Raw genomic sequence first — 14,062 nt, 5'->3', positions numbered from 1 at the left:
CTGCATGGGAACTTCCTCCCCAGCAACCCCCACCGCCCCAAAGAAGGCTATCTTTAGTACCTTCTTGATAACCACTTCTTACATAAAAATCAAAAAGAAAGTCTTGCTTTTATTCTGTGGTTCCAGAGCCCCTAAATATAGCATCTAGAAGTAATTTATCAACTGAAATCATCCAGCTCTCAGCTCCCACCACATTTTTTTTTTCCTAACAAAATATCCTTATTCCCTCGTTTTGTTATTTTTATCAAACTGGAACAGAAATTTTTGGGATTTCCAAACTGATCATTAAACCATACACTAAATTCCATTTTCATCCTGTTGATATCTGTCCTAATTGCAAAAATGTAAGACTGGATTTTGAATCATCAGAATATCAAAATGGCTGATGGCATGATTTCAAGGTTTTACAAAACACACAAACAAAAAAACCAAATCAATGATCCATGATTTAAAAGATAATTTATTATATGAGAAACAGAAATCACAGAATCACACACTATACCCATTAATATGCTTCTTTTATTTTTTGTGCCTTTATCTTAAAAATATATTTAGACAAGAAACAAAGATAATATTGAATTTTCCCATAAACTTTGCTTTCTTATTTACAGTGTTACATGTAAATAGCATTCCATTATACACAAATTACGGAGTGTGCATTACAGTATCGTCTCTTTACATATCCATTCATAATATAGTACATACAGCTCATTGCTATGCAATATTTAAGCTTATAAAAGCTTGAGGAAACAAGTACAAACTTTATCAATAAGACTATTATTTAAAAAGGTTCTGAGCTTAATTCTCCGCTAGATTGTTTCACTGAAACCATTCTTTGTTAAAGAAAAATGCCCCATATGAGGGATGAGAACAACAGTTTAAGTTACCACTGGCTCCACTTAAACTGATTAGCAAATAAACACACTTTATTACTTATTACTGCTTTGAAATGAAGCACTACCACTGTCAAATCATTTCCACAAGTAGATTTACTCTTCAATTCGGACACATTACATCAAGGACAGCAGGTACCTCTGTATGAAATCAAAAGGTTTCTTGCAACTTCAGGTTTTACTTGTCAACAGTTAAAGCTCACGGTTCCTAAGATGATCTGATCACTCCCGGTCAGGGGTTACACACGGAGGAGTTCGTATTTCCTTAGGGGAGAAGCAAGTTCACGTGCCACACACTCACATGCATCCCTGCTCACCTGCCAGAGGCTGGCATGTCACTAAGCATGAACTACAGCAGCATGTGTGTCCGGAGCAGTACATGAGGTCGCTGTCATTGGGATTTAAAAACAAGGGAGGGCAGGCAAACATCCAGCTTCAGTTAAGGATCCCCGAGAGCTCAGGTTCTGAAAACAGCTCGCAGTTGCTTCCGGCTCAGCCTGGACGGGTCAGTTCACTGGGCTTTCCAGGCGACAGACCCCACCTTCGATGGCCACCGACTGTCCTGCCACCGCACCGGGAGGGAGTCTTGAAATGTGAGTCTGCAGAGGAGACAGGAGAACATCAGAGGGGCCAGCAGTGTCCTCCCAGGTCCAAGCAAGCTGAAGGAAAACAGCAGTGCACCACACAGTGACTTGACCTCTGAGCAGCCACAGACCGTGCTAGGAAGATAACACCTGCCTATACAAAGATCCTTCTTTGTGCAGAAAGCTCACGGACTTTTTATGAACGTCTGCACAGCGTGAGCATTCAAAACAGTTCATGGTTTTAATGCCAATATTGAGTGCATTCCACTTCTCTGAATACGTGCTGTCCTGTCGACATTCAAACCAACTGAGGCCATCTCATTCATGTTCATTTACTCCTTAAGGTGTTTAAGTAATTTACAAAAATCCACATGATTCAGTTATCTAAAGTGAGGAAGTTGAGGGAAAAGAAAAAAAAATAGTTTATCTCAAAGACAGGTGTAAAGCTAACTCATTAAATGTCACCTAAGGAGGCAGACAGCTGCCATGGTGGCCACGATCAGGCAGGTGGTTCCTGTGGTGGATGGGACCACAGTACGCCAGCTGCTCGGAGCACACTGGTCCTCGCGCTGAGAACAGGCACAGAGAGGTCAGTGCACACACTGGATGGGTGAAAACAGCTCCACGTCAACATTGCTCAAAAGAGGCTGTGTCCTGAGGGCTGGTTAAGCGCTAAACATCAGAGGCCAGGGTGCTGTCACTCAGGAACTCCCCTTTCCTGGAGGGGCAGGCGGTGATCTGGCCCAATCCAGGGACAGATAAACCAAAGTCTGTAACAATATGGGGACTATATAACCTTCAGGTAATCCTCTCTGATTCCAGTCCTTCTCCCATGGTGATTCAGGCTTTTCTCATGGTGAGTTCAAGTCCGAGGACTGAGGTTGTTAGATACAGTTGGTCATTCAGCCGAGTCTAGGGTAGCATGCAACCCCAAAATGAATCAAGGTCATTCTTTAGAAATGCTAATAGGTAACAAGCAGGCTAGTGGTCACTAGTTTGAGTGTGGGTACTATGAAGCAGAAGAACGTAGGGAGCTTTTACAACTGTTTAGCTAGCAATGCCCTTGTCCTGGAGGTAGGAACGGATGAGAAGAACGCCTGAAAACGATGCATGAAAACAAACAGCAGCCATGTGGGTTCAGGATCATTAACCTGCATGAGAGACGTGCCCCTCTCCTACCTCGATCTCCTCTCCTGTGACTATGTGTCTCCAGTACAAAGCTCTTTAGCTCTTTCTGATGGAAAGATCTCCTTGATCAGGTCAAAAATTCAACCAAGAAGCTCCCCTAGCTTTCACAGTACTCTTCTGAGCATTTCTCATCCAATGATACAACTTTCTTGGTTTTGAGCATTTAGGTCAATGTATTCAAAGTCAGCTGGAGTCAAGAACTTGTCTTACAGCTCAGTACTCCCTGTTTCTGGGAACACTGACACAGACACACACTCAGCAAATGTTGGCTAAGTGGGTCTGGGACTTAAGTATACACACCAGAGCTGTGTTCAGGTGCACACAAAGTACCTCAAGTAGAAAGCTGAGCTTAAAAAGGCAATCAAAGGAGTTCGCTGTGATAAAAATTCTTAAGGATAGTTTTTTTTCTATTTCGTAATTTTGCTTTAAGTGAACAAAGAGTTTTATGCTACTGAATCAAAAATAATTATTACAATAGTTATAAAAAAAAACATTCATTAGCACAAAATGGAACAGTGTTTGTCAAGGAATAGGGGAAAAAATGCAGACTTAAGAATTCCTCCTTCTCTTCAGCTTGAGTTACAGAAGCCAGACTTGTCTCACAGTTATCTGCTCCTAACGATAATTAATGTTGCTTTAAGCAACCAGATGCTGGAGTGAACGGTGTCTGGCCCACACATTGGGCCCTGAACAATGTCTGAGGTGTTTCATCACTCAGCCCATTAGTGCCAGACACCAGGCTCCGCTGACACTCTCCACCTGGTTCTACACGTGGAGCCGTCTCAAGGTGATTTCTTCTAGGTTCCCCAAGCCACACAATGTTCACCCTGCAAATAATCCACTTCATTTCCAGAATTATGGTGTGGTCTGAGCCAAAAAAGATGATGCCTGCCAGCCATACTTCCAGCAGATAAGACTATCAAAGGGTCACTCAGTTCATGTGCTGGAGCCTGCCCCTGGCCAACGTGCGTGTGTGCTGACGGATGGGGTGAGCCCAAGAGCCCCTTGAGCAAGTGGCAGGAATCTGTTCAGGTCACTGGACAGCACTGTTGTGGTGGACCATGCTGGGACCAGCAGCCCAAGGAGAATGCTTCTGGGCAACTCTATATTTCTCAGAAACAACATATCAATGGAATCCAGTGGCCTTATGATAGAAAAATCTGTGTTTTGCTAATTGCCCTGAGCAATACAGAAAGACCCTTAGGTTAACACTCCTAAAAAAACTACCAGTTTGTCAATTAACCTGATTATGGAAAGCTAATACTCATAACTTTATCTCTTTAGAAAATCAAAACCATTTAGCATGAGGGTTTTTTTTAAGACAAAAAAGGTTAAAGAAAAAACTTCTAAAAATTATAGGATTACTTCATATCCTGGGCACAATCTAAGTAGTAGTGGAGTTTTCCTATCACTGATACTCACTTTTCAAAATCTTTTAAGTCCACCTTAGTGACTTGGCTTGTGTGGTTTCCAGGAAAACCACACACACACAATTTTAACTGTTTCAAAGCCCTTACTCAGTGGTTATATTTTAATCCTTAGCCCCTCTATTCAGCCTAACATCATCTTTCCACCCACCATGTAAGGCTTGATCAACAGTTCTACATCAGCCAAGGAGACATGCTCTGAAACAACTCATTATCTTACTTTGATACAGTCAGAAAAAAAAAAAATCTAGACAGAGACATAAAAAAAAAAAAGGCTCTTGGAAATATTTTGCTCACTGGTTTCCCAATTTTGAGGGCCTGGGTTTCTTAAAAAAATCTTTTTTTTTTTTTTTTTAAAAAGACAACTTGAAGCAAATACTAGAGTCAAAGCAATGCTGGCATTCCCACATAGAACAAATGGCAGCATCAAACACTCAGCTCCAGACAGACTTTAGCAACAGCAATTCAAAACAGAATGGAGATGATCTTGTCAACCAGTGGTCAACCAAGTGTGTGAAGCATAAAACAGTCTAGAATAATCTACTGAGGCGTCATGATGATTGTACGCATGCGCTGCAGAATCAGAATGCCCGAGGTTCTAGGCCACCTTCTCTTCGTCCCAAACACACAGCAAGTCTACACTGCCCAGGCTTCTTTGCAGTTATGTGTAGTCATGTGAATGAAATCACTCCAGAGATCCAGGGGGATAAAGGATCACCCCAAAGCTGGCAGAAGATTGTCTTATCCACTAATCTGTACTCTCTGACGATCTGGAGGCCCGTGAGGTGCAACAAGTTTAGGATCCCAAGGCACTGCTTGAGCCGTTTGTCATTGAAAACTCACTCTGTTGTGTTTAGACAATTATGTCTTTGGGGTTTTGCTTATCACAGCAGCTTCTGGTACTGTAACCTACACTGGCTCAACGCAAGTCTTTAAGCTTATCTACTGTGTGATCTCAGTGCCTGTTAAGCTTTTTGAACTTCCACATGTATGAACGAGGATAACAGCATTTATCATTACATTCATAGGGACTATATGCAACAGGGCATGCAAAGAAAACATGTTTCAGTACGTGCTAGAAAACAAAACAAAGGCATAGCACAAAACACAGAGAAGCAAACCGCTGTTACCAACTACTGGACATCCCAGGACGGAGACACTCTATTTGAAAATCTGATCAATTTTAAAAACACTGAAACTCAGCTGCCTGCCAAAAGGTAAGGTTGAAGAAATGTATGCTTTTTAGACCAGCATTTCTGCTGCTGCTGTTTTGCTACTACTAATAAAATAACAATTTATCAGTATGTATTAATTGCTAAGGGTTTGATACAAACAATTTCCCATGCCTGGCTGACATGAAGAAAAACTAAAGGATAGACTATAGGCAAACTGCCTTTTGATAACTTGCAGTGTCTTGGGGGAGACATTAGCAGTGTTATGAAATGAATGGGAAACCACTCAGAGGAGTAAGAATTTGAAGACACAATTCAAGATCACTACAGAGAGAGATCTTACAGGATTGGAGATTTGAAAGCAACAACACCCGCTTCATGCACACAGCTAATATTACAGAGAGAGGAGTGGGCAAAAATGCTTCTGCTCATTCCTTCCCCTCTCCATCTGCCTCTTTGCCAACCTTCAACCAGGCGGCACATTCCTGCCTCGCGGCTACCAGGTGGGCTGTCCGCATCTGCTCTCTCAGCAGGGTTCGCTCCGCTCTGCCTTTCGCCACACCACCCCTTTCTGCTTGGATGTTCCATATGAGCTTACCACCACCAAACCCTGGAGCTGTTCTTTCTCTGGCTCCCCCAGGAACACAAGCTTCAAGAGGGTGGCCACTTGGTTCAGGCTGTTCATTGCTTCGCTCTCTGCACATCAGCACTGGCCTGCATGCGGGAGGAGCTCCACACATTTGTTAGGCGAACAGCTGATTTAAAAAGTGGGGAATGAGCGTGGGACTGCAAATCAGATGCTTTCTATTTCTCACTTTTTCATAGTTTTTGATTCTAGTTTTTAATATTTATTTATTTTTATTGGCAAATCAGATTTACAGAGAGGAGGAGAGACAGAAAGATCTTCCGTCCACTGGTCCACTTCCCAAGTGGGTGCAACGGCTAGAGTTAAGCTGATCTGAAGCCAGGAGCCTGGAGCCCGGAGCCTTTTCTGGGTCTCCAAAGAGGGTGCAGGGTCTCAAGCCATTGGGCCATCCTACACTGCTTTCTCAGGCCACAAGAAGGGAGCTTGATGGCAAGTGGGGCAGCCAGGATTAGAAACAGGGACGCCTTGGGATCCTGGTGCATGCAAGGCAGGGACTTTGGCTGCTAGGCTACCACACTGGACCCTGACTATAGATTTTAAGTAAGATATAGATCACTGATGATACTTGCATAAATCACATAAGATTTTGAGGGTTTAAACTCCAGATTTGTCTCTAGAACAAAAAACCTACGTGTTTTGCAAAACTGATATAAAACTAGAAGCAGTGTGATATCATGAACTGTTCATTTATCATACAGTTCACTCAGCACACGCGCCTTCCTCTCCCAGGGAGAGGTACCACCCACCTCAACAGTGGTCAAGCAGAGCCTGTGTGCCTGGCTACCTGCTGTGCTACAATGCATTAACAAAAATCTAGGAGAAACTGAGAAAACATGAAGGCAAACGTGGCTCCCTAGGCACTTCCCCTTCTCCTCATTCGGCCGTACTTTTAAAATGTGTAGAATCCTAAACACACTTCATATACTAATGGTAGCACATGAGCTTCCTTAACATAATCTGAAATGGTACGTATGTTTCATAGAATAAAAACTCATTTAACTGGTTAGTTTTCCCTGCTTGGGCAATGCAAGTTTGGAACTGTGAGCTGGGCACACACTAGCGTACTGAATCCCTACCGATGAGCTCAGGGTCACTCCCGGCTTTCTTTCACTGGCAAAACCACTCAACACCTTCATCGGCTGATTTGAGAGAGAAGGGCTGGCTGGGCAAGTGTGTCTGGTAGGTTTTTGATTCCTTGTTTCTACTGTGGCCTTTAATTTTCTCTCTTCATAAATGAATTAGATCGGGCGGCACTGCCGGCCACCGTCAGTTCCCCAGAAGTTCCCTGCCCACTATTATCAAGAGCTGCGTTTCAAAGAGGCACAACTTGGGAACAAGCATGCTCTGTGTGCGATATTACTCCTTGGAATGGAGTGAAGTGTTGGAAAAACACTTTGTTCTACAGCCCTCATCCTAGAAGCAGATGTAGTCACTACTTGACAGTCTCACATGAGCCTTTTTAACTCAGTCTGCTGTGGTGTGGATACCTTCTAGTATAAAAGCCCACCAACTATAGGGCCTCAAGAGACACGGTGCTTTTGCTTTCACCCTGTGATACGGGGTAACATTGAGGAATGAGGACTTGGGGTGAAATGCTCTCTAGGCAGGGTCTGCCAGTGTGGCAATTCTCCTGACACTGATGACCCCATGCAGCTTTTTCATACACTGTTAATGAATCGAAAAACAAGCATTACATCAACTGCATCACTGTCTCAAAACAAAAGTAATAAACAGCCCAGAGGAATCTGAATTTGTAACTCCCAAGCTCAATCTTAAAAATAATAATAATAAAAAAATATTAACAGAATGAGGAATCAATGCCATATGCCAGTTACTTCACCTTACGTCAACCTTACCTTGTTTTCCACATTTAAATAAGGATGCTATAACAGACACTGGTAAATGTGGACAAAACACAGAATTATGCTAAATACCACTGTCAGCATTGAAGCAGGACCATACACAGGGCAAAGCTTTCACATGTAAATATCATTGTCCAAGGAGCCTCGAAATCAGAGAAAAACGCTGCCTGATGCAAACAGCATGTCACCCCAGGCTCCTGGCCACTTTGGTTGCTTTTCTTACCAGGCCAAATGATACCACACTTCACACAGAGACAACATCAGACAAGAGTCTCCTCCTATTCTTAGCTTAAGAGCCCTGTCAAGGCACTTAAACATAAACATGGCACGCCTCAGGGTACCCATTATTCCACTACTCACACAAAAAATTACCATGCGTATTCACTTTGGCTGAAGGTGATAAAAGCTCTTTGCTATTGAGCAAATATTTATTCTACATGTATTACAAGAGAATAGGACAATGAAACACACATGTGTCTTGCTATGAAGGCAATCAACTCTTTTTTGAATGTAGAAACTAATTCTTGTGAAAACTTAATGAAAATAATAAGCACCTATATTTGCATAATGCTTTCATTTCCATATCGCTTTTGTACTGATGAAGTCACCTCAAATTTCCCTGGCAGGTAGAGAGATGGATGTAGCCATCTTTCTTTCCAGGCTCGAAAAAAAAAAATCAGCAAGACTCAAAATGGTTGTGTGGTTTGCTTATGGTCAGAGAGGAAGTGGAAAAACTGAGACAGGAATGAAAGCCTCTGAATTCCCAAATTAAGCCTGTCCTCCTGCAGGGGGATTCTAAATCCAGCTCTCCTTGGAGACACCTTTCACTGCAGGAGGCTGCCGACAAGGCACCCATTCAGGGTAGAATAGTGCTTGTTCAGAAAAGCTAATGCCACACATTTTAATAACAAATTTCAGGATGATTTAGGGACTCAAAGAATTGGATTTGCTGTTCATGGACTGGACAGTCCCTGGACTGGGAAGCTACTAGCTCTTACAGTTTCTGCATCCTTGTTTATAAACAAATAATATGATTTAACTATATTCAGGGCACTTCATTGAGACCCTCTTCATGTTAAATGATTTAAAAACACACATGGAGATTTTCCTAGGATTCATGTTATACGTTTTTTGTTTGTTCCAAACAGCTCTAGAAGAACAAATCAGAATCCAAACTGGTCCCAGAACTCAGTCTGCTTCAGAGCTACCTTATGAGAGCCACAACAGCAGAGGACACAGAGGTGGGGGCAGCAGGCCTTCCCTGGGCATCTGTCCTTGCCTTTGCAACAAGGTGGACAAGCAGAGAACGGCCAGCAAGCACCCCATGCACACTGTATCGGTACACACACTTCAGAGCACTAATGCCAAGGGGAAATACTCAGACTGTAGACTTCTTACCCTTCTTTTTCAAATATCTTAAGAGTAATGTGTATCATTTACAGGTTGAAATTGATCTTATAAATCAGTATATGGGGGCCAGGATTGTGGCACAATGGGCTAGGCTACCCTCTGCAACATCAGCATCCAATATGAGTACCAGTTCACATTCTGACCTGCTTCACTTCTGATCCAGCTCCCTGCTAATGTGCCTGGAAAAGCAGCACAGGGTGGTCCAGGTGCTTGGGTCCTACCACAGGCATGCAAGACCCAGGTGGAGTTCCAGGTGTTTGGATTCAGCTTGGTCTGGCCATTCCACCACTACCTTCCCTTGTAACTCTTGCAGCCATTTTGAGAATGAACTAGCAGGTGGAAAATAGCCTGTGCTCGCTCGCTTGCTCACTCTCTCTCTGCTTTGGTCTCTCTGTATCTCTGCTCTGCAAATAAACAAATCAGTATTTCATTCCATTTTCCCATACAATAAGAATTGTGTAAGGAAAAAAGATTACATTTGCAAAAATAGAAGAAAATATATCATACTGGGCCTGGCATGATGGCTCAGTGGCTGAACTCTTGCCTTGCAAGTACCAGGATCCCATACAGGCACAAGTTCATGTCCTGGCAGCTCCACTTCCCTTCCAGTTCCATGCATATGGTCTGGGAAAGAAGTAGAGGATGGCCCAATGCCTTGGAAGCCTGAGTGGGAGACTCAGAAGAAATCCTGGCTCCTGGTTTCAGATGGGTTCAGCTCTGGTCTTTTTGGCCACTTGGGGAGTAGACCAGCAGACGGAAGATCTTTCTGTCTCCCTCCCTCTCTGTAAATCTGACTTTCCAATAAAATTAAATAAATCTTTAAAAATATGTACATACACTGTTAAAAATAGCTAGTGTGACATAATCCCCTTCCTTCCAGAGGAATCATGAAACAACAGTCTTGATTTCTCCTTCTTGTGATCTTAATTTATTACATAGCAGGGTTACTTGGTAAATGGCTCTTACAGCAATATAATTACAACTGAGGAAACAATTAATGCCATAGTCCTGCTTTTCTTACCATTCAATTCATCTGATAAGGCATGACCATGCTCCTACTACACTCTAACATTGCTAAGGAAAAACAAATACTGCAATGCTTACCAAGGTGCCACTAATGGCATGGAGCTGAGAGATCTGATTGCCCTTCCCTCCTTGGTTTTGAGCTCCTCCAAGTCACTTGGTTCTCCATCAGTTTCTAGGTCACTGCTGATTTCTTCACGTGCTCCCCTTTCTATGAACATGGATGTTTCCAGAACTCTGTCACTTCCTTGGTGATCCTCCCCAGTCTTCTTGTTCTTTGTAAAGTGCTTACATGCTAAGACTCCCAAATGTGCAGGTCCAGTTTAATTACCTCCAGACAGCTAAGTGGTTAGAAGCTTATGTTCTGGAGTTCAGAATGTGCAGACTGAATTTTCACTCCACGAAAGGAGCTGAGCAGCCTTAGCTAAGTTACTTGCGGTCTCAGGCATTTCTTCTCTGACAGTCAGGAAGCACTGAACTAAGAGGACAGGACGCAGCTAAGCCCTGCAGACAAGGTGCAGCTGATCCCAATCCTGGCAAGGATGCTGGATGAATCCCTTCTGGATCTGGAAGCAGGGGCTCTGGGTTACCATTTCCTCTTAGAAAACCTGCTAGTGAGGTCTCAGGAGCCTGATGATTTGCACCAGGTGAAAATCCAAAATGTCAGTTACAATCTTCTTGTTGGTTAGCTGCCAACTGTCATGGATTTTACTATAGCCTGGAAAGAGTATACTCTGTGAGGAAGACATGAAAGGCTAACGTGCAAACCATTGTAAAGAATGAAACTACTATTTGTCTAATGGACTATTTCCTGAGAACCTCAATTGATCTGTCACTGAGGAATCTAAGAAGGGAAAACCTAAAAACCACCAACAAACTGACAGAATAAAGTTCCTCTCGTCAAAACCATGTGCTCACCCATTTCCTATTGGTGTGACCCATCCAGGGACAAAGAGCTGTTAAGCTGTTCAGTCCTAGGGAGCAGCCTCCCGAAACTGACATTGACAGTGTCCCAGGAAGTACTCTTTGAAAAACAGAAGCATGAGCAAACATCAAGAAAATGCTGCAAACTTGCTCGCTCTGCCTCACTCCGCCCTTCTCAGAGCTAGACAGGTGTGTGAGCACAGCACGGTTCAGACCTGTAGTTACGAAATCCATGCAGAGGCCAGCACTGTGGTACAGCCAGTCAAGCCACCCCTTGGAAGGCATCCCACATCCTAGATGAGAGTGGTGGTTCAAGTTTCACTACTCTGCTTCCAGCTTCCTGCTAAGGAGCCTGGGAAGGCCGTGGAAGATGGCTCAAGCTCGGTCACTCACCTATGAGTCCTGGCTCCTGGCTATGGCCTCGCCCAGCTCGAACTGTTGAAGCCATTTGGAAGGTAAAGCAGTGAATGTACGATGTCTCTCACTGTCTCCTCCGCTCTCCTTCCCTCCTTCTACTCCCTTTCTGCTGTTCTTTCACTAAAATAAATATTTATTTTTTTTAAAAAAACAATCTTGTGCATTTTTTTTAGCCAATTCATCCCAAATGTTAAAGAATATCTTCCCTGAAGCTGCACCAGAAGGAATGCCACAAGGAATGTGCTCGAAACTTTTTTACTGCACAACAGCACCTCAGTTTGCTTTGATAGTTTTTCTCTTCACCACTGAGTATTTGAATACCCAAAGGGCTCAACAGCTGTAACACCTTTCTGCTAAACATTTTGTAGAAAAAAAAATTCTAATTCTAAGGATTTTGGACAAAAAGTGAAGCCTCTACTAGCAATACAAAAAGAGCTGATCATAAACCTCTAGGTCTACCTCCTCCACACCTTTTCCAAGAGACTTCCTGGAAAGGCAAAGACAAAGAGAGGGAAGGGACATGGAGACAGAGAGAAAGGGGGAGGGAAGACAAGGGGAGGGGACGGGAAGGGAGACATTTTCCATATGGCAATTCACTCCCCCAAAGCCCACAACGGCCAGGCCTGGCCACACTGAAGCCTCGGAGCTGAAACTCCACTGACCCTCCCCTGCGCGTCATCATCAGGAAACAGCGTCGGCAGGAAATGAAAACCAGCACTCGGATGCAGGATGAAGGCATCCGATGCAGCAGTAACCCACTACGCCACAAGCTAGCCACTTCATTCTATTGTTTCTTCCATTTACAGAAAACTTGTCTTACAGAATTATCTACACTAGCCCCTCACATTATCTATCTTTTTAATAGGTATTTGGCCATTTCACTAAACCCCTCCTATGAAGATAAGCAATGGGTTCCCAATGCAGAATGGAACGGGCAGTCCCCAGGCCTAATTTCAAGTGGTCTAATCTCAGCATCTCACGACCCCAGAGGAAAATCCAAAATGACTAAGGAAAACCATGTGACCTGGCACTCCTCTGCTTATTCTGACCTCCCCTTGGCTTCCCCCAAAATAACATACACACTCCTAGATGGGGCCTTTGCACTTGCTATCCCTCATGCTGGAATTTCATGCCTTGCTGCCCATCTGCTGACACTCTCCGAGAGCATGAGCTTCTCAGCAGAGACAGTCTCACATTGGAACCTCATCCTTCCTAACCCCTCCCTAGCTTCTGCTCTCTACTTAGCACATCCCCAACACAGTGTACAGCTTGCTTATCTTGTTATATGTAAGTCCACAAGTACAAGGATTCTAGTCTGCTTTGTTCACTCTTGTCACTGAAACATACTTGAATGCAGAAGGCACTTGATGGTATTTGTGTTGAAAAACATTCATATAAAAAAAGAGATACAGTACAGTGAGCACTGTGGCTCAGCATGTTAAGCCGCTGCTTTCAATGCCAGAATCTCCCATGAGTGCTAACTTGAGGCCCAGATGCTCCACTTCCAACCTAACTCCCAGACAATACTCATAGCAGAGCAATACTCACGGCTTAGGTGCCTGAGTGCCTGCCGCCCATGCTGGAAACCTGGGAGGAGTTCCAGTCTCCTGGTTTATATCTAACACAGTCCTGGCCATCAGGAACCTTTGGGGAGTGAATGGATGATCTCTCTTTCTCTCTCCCTCTTTTTCCCTTTCAAATAAATAAGTGTTTTTTTTTTTTAAATGAAGATACTTTTTTTTAATGTAGATTTTTTTTTTTAGATTTATTTTTATTTTTATTGGGAAGGCAGATTTACAGAGAGGAGAGACAGAGAGCAAGATCTTCCATCCGATGATTCACTCCCCAGGTGGCTGCAACGGCTGGAGCTGAGCCAATCCGAAGCCAGGGGCCTCTTTCAGGTCTCCCACGCGGGTACAGGGTCCCAAAGCTTTTGGGCCGTCCTCGACTGCTTTCCTGGGCCACAGGCAGGGAGCTGGACAGGAAGCGGGGCAGCTGGGATTAGAACCGGCGCCCACCTGGGATCCCAGGCATGCAAGGTGAGGACCTTAACCACTGCACCACTGTGCTGGGCCCGAAGATACTTTGTTTTATCAAAATTCTGCTCCTGAAGCTGGTACAGTGACACAGCAAGCTAAGCTACTGTTTGCAAAAATCTACATCTCATCTGAGTCCCGACTGCTCCATTCCTAATCCAGCTCCAGAAGATGTAAACAGGAAGGCACCAGAGGCTGGCTCACATGCTTGGGCCCCTTCATCCGTATGGCAGAACGGGAAGAAGCTGCAGGCTAATGGCTCTGGTTTGGCCTGGTCCTGATCATTATGTCCATATGGGAAGTAAACCAGCGAATGAAGAATTCTATCTCTCTGTTAACTTTACAGTCCAACAAAACAGATCTTTGAGCAGAAACTTTACTCCTTAACGGAGTTGAAAAAATAATAGCTAAGCACTCAGAACAGAATAACTAAGGTTTTCTTCAGAGTCACTCATTACTAGTCACTGTAATACATCCATC

General features: G+C 43.7%; 1 protein-coding gene across 7 annotated transcripts in view; it reads right to left on the bottom strand.

The window, feature by feature from the left end:
- The window catches only part of TASP1 (taspase 1), a 233,377-nt gene that overhangs the window by 56,386 nt on the left and 162,929 nt on the right, over positions 1–14,062 (bottom strand). For 5 of the 7 annotated variants that reach the window (XR_005884032.1, XM_040981828.1, XM_040981830.1 and 2 more), the window contains one exon: positions 446–1,492. The exons of the other annotated variants lie outside the window; for them this stretch is intronic. Coding sequence is in view for 4 of the 5 variants with exons in the window: in XM_040981828.1 (XP_040837762.1) it covers positions 1,400–1,492 (93 nt within the window). In the remaining variant the exon portion in view is untranslated. Of the gene's footprint in view, positions 1–445; positions 1,493–14,062 lie in introns of those variants that run through there. 7 annotated transcript variants of the gene reach the window in all.

This window comes from Ochotona curzoniae, unplaced genomic scaffold, assembly GCF_017591425.1.
Source record: "Ochotona curzoniae isolate NIBS_2020 unplaced genomic scaffold, NIBS_Ocur_1.0 contig_3520, whole genome shotgun sequence".
NCBI lineage: Eukaryota > Metazoa > Chordata > Mammalia > Lagomorpha > Ochotonidae > Ochotona > Ochotona curzoniae.
The sequence above is the reverse complement of the archived record's forward strand: the minus strand, read 5'-3'. Positions and strand labels throughout refer to the sequence as shown.